The 7,883-nt window shown below is 59.4% G+C and overlaps 1 protein-coding gene across 1 annotated transcript in view; it reads left to right on the forward strand.

Annotated features, from left to right (window-relative positions):
* Positions 1–7,883, forward strand: part of RNPEPL1 (arginyl aminopeptidase like 1) — a 12,826-nt gene that overhangs the window by 266 nt on the left and 4,677 nt on the right. Inside the window, exons 2-9 of the mRNA XM_008054250.2 lie at positions 1–324; positions 3,636–3,776; positions 4,748–4,899; positions 5,410–5,526; positions 5,738–5,973; positions 6,173–6,286; positions 6,667–6,779; positions 7,150–7,258. Coding sequence (XP_008052441.1) covers positions 1–324; positions 3,636–3,776; positions 4,748–4,899; positions 5,410–5,526; positions 5,738–5,973; positions 6,173–6,286; positions 6,667–6,779; positions 7,150–7,258 — 1,306 coding nt within the window. The remainder of the gene's footprint in view (positions 325–3,635; positions 3,777–4,747; positions 4,900–5,409; positions 5,527–5,737; positions 5,974–6,172; positions 6,287–6,666; positions 6,780–7,149; positions 7,259–7,883) is intronic.

Here is a 7,883-nt window from a genome sequence, read left to right on the forward strand (position 1 = left end):
TGCGCGTTGCGGCCCGCGCCCCGCGCGCTCGTGCTCGATGCGCACCCGGCCCTGCGCCTGCACTCGGCCGCCTTCCGTCGCGCCCCCGCCGCTGCCGAGACGCCCTGCGCCTTCGCCTTCCCCGCCCCCGGGCCCGCGCCGCCGCCCCCGCTACCCGCCTTCCCGGAGACGCCCGGCGCCGAGCCCGCCTGCTGCCCGCTGGCCTTCAGGGTGGACCCTTTCACCGACTACGGCTCCTCGCTCACCGTCACGCTGCCGCCCGAGCTGCAGGCGCACCAGCCCTTCCAGGTCATCCTGCGCTACACCTCTACTGACGCCCCCGCCGTGAGTCCAGGGGTGCACCGGGGCTGCGGGCCGATCCGCGGGGACTCTCCTGGCGGCGTCTCGTTGCGCTGCCAGGCCAAGGGACGCGAATCCGCACCCTGCACCTGAGCAGGCAGCGTGGGTCTGGGCCACTTGCAGAGAAGTAGAGGCAGGCTGGCTCTGGAGTGCAGTCCAGATGCTTTTGGTGATTCCTACCTGTTGCTGTCCAGCCCTTGGGAGCATTGCTTAGACCCCGGAGTCCTGGCCCGGTGGGGTCAGGGAACAGCATGTCACCGGAGATGCCTCCCGTTGAGGTGTTCTGTCCGTGGCTGCGGACAGCTTCTTGCACTTGCCAAGCTGCACATCTGCTGGAGCCTGGCACCGAGGGGTGGGCTGGAGTGTCAGATGCTGAAGGACCTCTGTGTGACCCTGGCCTTGAGAGGGCTTGAGGACACCTGGGTCTGTTTTCTGGAGGTGGAATGAGGGACAGATGAGTCCATGCAGGAGGTAGAGGACAGGGCTAGGTAGGTAGGCTGTGATGCTTGGCTTTGGGCTCTCTTGACTGGCTGGGTGCTGAGGCCAGTAGACCCCACAACCCCAGCACAGACACTCATAGGTTCTGCAGGGCTTTGGCTACCAGGTACCCAGCATCCCAGACGACTTGCAGAAAGACCAGGTAGCCCAAGATGAGCACTGACTGCAGCACCCCCCTCTACCTCCGGCTTTTAGAGTGGAGCAGGGTCTTTCCTTCCCGTGACATGGGGGTTCACATGATCCCCAAATGGTATGGACAGCACACATGCCACAACCAACACACATACACAGCCCTGGGAGGTCCATCTGTCACTGCCCATGGCACGCAAGTGGACAGGGTGTTGTTGGAGAGGTGTCAGGCCAGGGATCACAAAGGGCAGGAAGAATCCAGACCAGATGCACACCTGTGGCCTTCCTGCACATGTCCCAGGAGCCCTGAGCAGGACCTGCCACCTCAACTTCTTCTCAGAGCCCCTGTGGGTGTGCGGTACTCTAGGGCTCTGACAAGTGGTGGATATGTCTCTCTGCAAGACAAGCGAGAACTGAGGAATGGGCTTCTCCCTGGCTTTCACCTGTGAACTTGGAGCCCATGTATCTGCTCCACCCGAGACTATGACCTGCAGAGTGGTGGGACTGGGGCCCTTAACAGGCTGATGTGGACAGTCCAGATGAGCAAGTGTGGCCTTTGTTTCCGGACTGTCCATGGCCTGCTAAGTGACCTTTGGGTACTCTTGCCAGGAAGGGTGGCGTGATCACAGTCTTAGTGGCAGGGTTGGCAGCCTAGGGACAAGGGTCCTGGCTTGCTGTGGCCTATGAGTTGGCCCACCTGCAGAAGTCAGAGTGTTTTTGGCTCTAACCTTGAGCACCCACCATTGCACATGAGCGCTACTGTGGAACACTTGTCTCTGTGCCAGGGAAGATGTAGCAGAAGCTCTCTGGGCTCCCTGGGAGGCCCTATCCATGGGCCTGAAACCCCCAGAGGCAGTTTGGAGATGCTGCAGACTCTGGGGCCCATGCCTTTTGCACCCCATTCCTGCACCCCCATCCCACCCCCCACCCCAGCAAGAACAGCTTTCTTCTTGCCCTGCAGTGAGTATCTAGAGTCTCTAGGCCAGTTTTTTCTCTGCCAACCTGATAGCAACTGCTCCCTGAGTTCCTGGGCATGGGTTGGTGACCTACCTGTGGGACAGGGCCCAGCCTGTGGAAAGGAGAGTCTGCCCCAACTCCTCACTCTGAGGGATGACCATGGACCCCATTGGTCTCTGGGAAGACAGGCAGCCCACCAAAGTTTCAGGGTGGACATGAGCAGTGTGGAGAGGAGGCCAGAGCTGGGCAAAGCCTGAGAAGGGCCTCAGGGAGGGTAGGGGGAGACTACAGGAGTGGAGCAGGTGTGAGTGGGGAAGTGCAGCTTGAAGGGCATTTGGGAAACCATGGGGGTCTGTCCTGCCAGCATAGGCCAAACACCACCTGCAGCAGATCCACTCCTCAATACAGATTCCTGGGTCTTGGCCCTGTGGAGCCTGGAGCTCTGGGGCGGGGCCCTGGAGGGAGGCTGCATTGTTGAACAGGCTTCCCAGACTGGCCTAAGTCTGAACACCTGGGGCAGCCTAGAGGCTTAGCAGGAAAGGAAGACACCTCTGCAGACTTGCTGCCATGAGCGGGCAGGGACAGGGCAGCCAAAGGAAGTTTTCAAGAGGTCCGTGAAAGCTGGCAGGGATCTGGCTGGGTCTGGGAGAAAGGCAGCCCTTCTGGGTCTGGGATCCACCACCTCCATAGTGGCCATCATCCGTTCGTCCACTCTTAGAGGAGTGTCAGGAAGTGTCTTACCTTTGTGGTCCTGGGGGGAATCTGTGTGCACTTGGTCACTGAAGTGGATGTGGAGCAATTTAGTTTGCTTCGACGATCTTGTCCTGGCAGAGGGGAGGGTTGGAAGTGAGGCTCAGGGCCAACTCGGGACGACTGTGACATGGCTGCTGTTGGAAGAGAGTCCTCCTCCCAGACTCATTGGAAAGGTCAGAATTCCTGGGTGGAAGGTGAGACGGGGCATGGCAAGATGGCGATGGACCAGACTGCAGGAAGGCTCTCGGTGGGGCGGGAGTCTGGCCTTGGCATATGAGGGCAAGGAAAGCCTCAACAGCGATGGTATGGGTGAGAGGTGGGCAACAGGCACCAGCCGCCAGGAGCACACCTATTCTACAGTGCTCGCTATAGCCCCTGGCCTCCACTCATTGCTCACTGTCCCTGGCCTGTCTCCCTTTGGAGTCCCCTCTGGCAAGGGGACTCGCATCTTGGGTGGCCCTGGGCTCAGGCCTGCTACTCCCTGCCAGCATGTGTGACCAGAAAGCTCTGGTTTCTGAACATTTCCATATTCTGGCTCCCTTTCCTAGCTAAGACCAAACTGACTGCATGCCTGTAGGAATTTGGACTCAGGGTGTTCTGACCATACCTTGGTTTCCCTCTGGAAGCTTGGGTAATGCCATTGTTGGTTTTTTTTTTCCCTTCCTTTGCCCCAGCATGGGCTGGGAGATTCCCTCTGCTGACTCCCCACACATGGCCCTCCTTCTACCTGGAACGAGGGCTGAACCTGGTGATGCATCTCAGGTCACACTCTGGGTCACCTATCCCTGTTGTTCCCCTGCCCAGGTGGGCAAATAAAGGCTGCAGGAGTGGCTGTTGGCCCTTGATGAGCTCAATGAGATCAATCAGGCCATTGGGCCCTCCCAGAGCCTCGCTACCTGGCAGCTGGGCCTAGAACCTGAGCCGGGTGGCCATCTGCTGATGCACCACCCTGCCCACAGATCTGGTGGCTGGACCCGGAGCTGACCTATGGCTGTGCCAAGCCCTTCGTCTTCACCCAAGGCCACTCTGTGTGTAACCGCTCCTTCTTCCCATGCTTCGACACGCCCGCAGTGAAGTGCACCTACTCAGCCGTCGTCAAGGTCAGGGTCTACATATCATCCTTGTCCCACTCCTGGGCCAGCCCTGCCCACCCTCTGCCTCCTGGGATGCCACAAAGAGGGTTGAGCCCAGCGACCTGGCTGGACCTCCTCCTCACTTCCACTTGCCTAGACTGTGGCCCCAGCTGCCACCAGGCTACAGTCCTAGGAACCCACCTTCCCCACTGTCCAGTGAAAGGGCAGGCCAGGGTACCCCCAATGCAACTGACAGGGTCCAGATCCCAGACCCAGGGTGGAGCCCCTATGGAGTTTCAGAGGTTCCTAACAAGGGAGATGGAGATGCTGATTCTTGGTAGGGACTGTGGGTCACTGGACCCAAGCTTGGCAGCACTCCTTCCAACTGGGTAAGAGGTTTAAAGACTGGGAGCTTGGGGTTTCCAGTGTAGGATGGGGGTTCTTTGATTGGATGAGAGAATCTCTGACAGAACTGTGATTCCCTGACCCAGATTGTGGGGCTCCCTGATAGGGGTTGTGTTGTTCCTTGTAATAGATGTGGTGTTCATTGACTCAGGTTAGGGGGTTCTCTGGTGGGGGATATGTGGTTCCTTGTTGTAGATATGGGGTTCTTGGTCTGGGTTGTGGGGCTCCCTGATGGGGGGCATGGGATTCTCTTATCCAGGTTATGGGTTTCTCTGATGGAGGGTGTGGGGTTTCCTGATGGGAATGTGGGCTCCCTATCATGGATATGGAGTTCCCTGACCCACATTGTGGTTTCCTGATGGGGGTATGGGATTCTCTTATTGAGGATGTGGGGTTTCCTAGACATGGAGTTCCCTGACCCAGGTTGTGGATTCCCTTACACCAGGGATGTAGATGTGGGGTTTTCTACTGTGAATATGGGGCTCTCTGACCAGGGGCATTGGGTTACCCATTAAAGACATGGGTTTCCCTAGACCCGGGATGTGGGTCCCCTGGTGGTGGGCTACCTGGTCCTCAGTCCAGCCTCCTCGCAGGCCCCATCAGGAGTGCAGGTGCTGATGAGTGCCACCCAGAGCACATATGTGGAGGAGGAAGGTGTCTTCCACTTCCACATGGAGCACCCCGTACCCGCCTACCTCGTGGCCCTGGTGGCCGGAGACCTCAAGCCGGCGGACATCGGGCCAAGGTAGAACCTCCTCCCTCTTGCTTCCTCCCACTGCTGTCCAGGGCCACCAAGGACTGGGCCTGCAACCTTCATCACAGCTGCCCTACTGAGGACCCCCACTGGCCTCCAGGTGCCTTGGGCCTTGGTGCCACTGCCAGGGTCACCCCTGCCAGGTCTTCCTCGCCCATGTGCCCTCAGACCCTGCACCCTAGCCTGCTCAGTGCCTGCCCTGCTAGCCTGTCCTCACCACCAAGACCACCTCACAGCTTGGCACACCCTCACACCCTCGTGGATTCCTTCAATACAGGGACAAAGAAAACTAAATGAGCCCCTCAGAATAAGGCTCTGCTCTCAATGCGGGAAGTATCAGCGTGGGGGCCTATCCAGTGAGGCAGCGGGCGGGCTGTAGGCTGGGCTGTCAGCCAGGCCTGATAAGATGTGGGTGTTGTTGGAGCCCCAGAGGCAGTGGGAGGGCCTGGTAGGGTGAGTGAGACCCGTCTGCCTCAGCCCACCTTCTCTGCCCTGTGAAAGGAGCCGTGTGTGGGCTGAGCCGTGCCTTCTGCCCATGGCTACCAGCAAGCTGTCGGGCGCAGTGGAGCAGTGGCTGAGTGCAGCCGAGCGGCTGTATGGGCCATACATGTGGGGCAGGTAGGTCCTGAGGTACTGGAGCCAAGGCTGACTGGAAGAGGGAAGCGATGGGGAGCACCCTGTCTGACTCCTGGGTGCCCTGCCCCCATCTGCTGGGGAGGAAGTGATGTTCACTGCTTCCCCCTGGGTTGGGGGGTGATGTGAGGGTCCTGGGACAGGAGCTGAGCCCCAAGGCCCACCACCCTCACCACCACCCTCATCCCCGGTGTAGGTATGACATTGTCTTCCTGCCACCCTCCTTCCCCATCGTGGCCATGGAGAACCCCTGCCTCACCTTCATCATCTCCTCCATCCTGGAGAGTGATGAGTTCCTGGTCATTGATGTCATCCACGAGGTGGCCCACAGCTGGTTTGGCAATGCTGTCACCAATGCCACTTGGGAGGAGATGTGGCTGAGTGAGGGCCTGGCCACCTATGCCCAGCGTCGCATCACCACTGAGACATATGGTATGGCCCACGGGGAGTAGGGGAGTGGCCACCAGACGTCCCAGGCACTGTGCGAGGGGCTCCAGGGTAAGGTCCCCCCGCCATGCTGCAGATGCCCAGGCTTCCCCCTGCATCTCCCTCCCTTCTCTGCTTCCCCCTGCTTTCCCCAAGCTCCCTTTACCCTCTCTCATCTCTCCCCTGCCTCTCCAACCCCATCCAGGTGCTGCCTTCACCTGTTTGGAGACAGCCTTCCGTCTGGATGCTCTGCACCGGCAGATGAAACTTCTGGGAGAAGACAGCCCGGTCAGCAAGCTGCAGGTCAAGCTGGAGCCAGGTACTGCTCTGGGACCCCTGTGGATGTCCCCCTAATGGCCTTCTTGCTTGCCCTTCATTTGCTCCAGCTGGGGCTTTTCTGTCCCCCACCATGCCTGGAATCCTGCCAAGGCCAGGCTGAGCACCCCTGGCTCAGGGGAGACCTCCCCAGGCTCCCTCAGCCTGCTGCTGCCTTATGGGCTCTGAGCACCAGTCACCATGGTGTGTGGGTTCTCAGTCTCCCCCAGGACCCCCTGGGCAGGGCAGGCCCCATCACCATACTCCCAGGGGAGCAGTGGCCCTCAGCCCTTCCAGCTCCTCAGTGCCTGACCACCACCCCTGTGCATCCCCCGGAACACAGTCAAGTTTGGGTGCCAGTCCAGACAGGGTGTCCCCTTGCAGGAGTGAATCCCAGTCACCTGATGAACCTGTTCACCTACGAGAAGGGCTACTGCTTCGTGTACTACCTGTCCCAGCTCTGCGGAGACCCGCAGCGCTTTGATGACTTTCTCCGAGTAAGCCCCCTGCCCAGGACAGGCCTGCCCAAGCCTCTCCCCAGCTCACAGTGCCACCCCTTCTCCTGGTGGTAGAGGGGTGGAGTTGTTGGGGGCTTGGGAGCCCAGCTAGGACCTGGCCTGTCTTTCTTTGGGGCTACGCCTGGGGTGGCTTCTCCCTCTTCCCACCCTTCCTGTTTCAGCCACTCAGCAGGGGCCATGTGATGGGTACTGCCTCTACAGTGCCCACTCGCTCACTACCTTTACCCCTGCAATGGTCCCAGCAGGCCCCTCGGCATATACCCTAAAGTGCTGTGCAGGCCTCAGCTCTGCTGGCGCTGCATGTGCGCTATTCCTCCAGGCCTGCTGAGGCCCTGCCTCTGCCACACAGGCCTATGTGGAGAAGTACAAGTTCACCAGCGTGGTGGCCCAGGACCTGCTGGACTCCTTCCTGAGCTTTTTCCCAGAGCTGAAGGAGCAGAGTGTGGACTGCCGGGCAGGTGAGGCTGACCCCCCCTGCTGTGGGCTGGGAAGCAGTGGATGGGAAGACGGGTAGGGCCTCTGCTGCCCAAAACACTGGCTCTGCCTGGAGAAAAGCCCTGTAGGTTTATTACACCTTCCTTCAGCCAGTCCTGATTGGACTGTGCAGGCCCTGGACCCAGGAACCATGAGAACAAAGAGCAGGGTAGGCGGTCTGGAGGAGCTGGCACTAGGCTAAGCAGGCAAGTTAGGCAACAGGAAGAGGACCATGGAAACACAGGAAGAGGATGTGCAAAGAGTCTGGGGCAGGATGGGCAGAGTAAAGGGAATGGCAGAAGCCAGCTGGCCCTGTTTGTGCATTGCTGTGAGGGCATGCATCCCTGAGGGCCTGAGGGTTTGGGAGCTCAGTAAGGCCCTGGAGGATTCTAATATCAATGGAGAGCCCAGAATTGCTGGAGGGGCGTAAGATGCCACTGAACGGGCTGAGCGTGGTGACTCTAAGTTTTGGAAGGTACAATAAGTGCACCACGGATTTTTGGAGGTGAGGGATGGGCAGAACCTGCCCCCACATTTGCCTGGCATCACCTCTTTTTTTTTTTTTGAGTTGGAGTCTCACTCTGTCGCCCAAACTGGAGTGCAAGGGCC

This window comes from Carlito syrichta, unplaced genomic scaffold, assembly GCF_000164805.1.
Source record: "Carlito syrichta isolate Samal-C Ts95f unplaced genomic scaffold, Tarsius_syrichta-2.0.1 Scaffold289289, whole genome shotgun sequence".
Taxonomy (NCBI): Eukaryota; Metazoa; Chordata; class Mammalia; order Primates; family Tarsiidae; genus Carlito; species Carlito syrichta.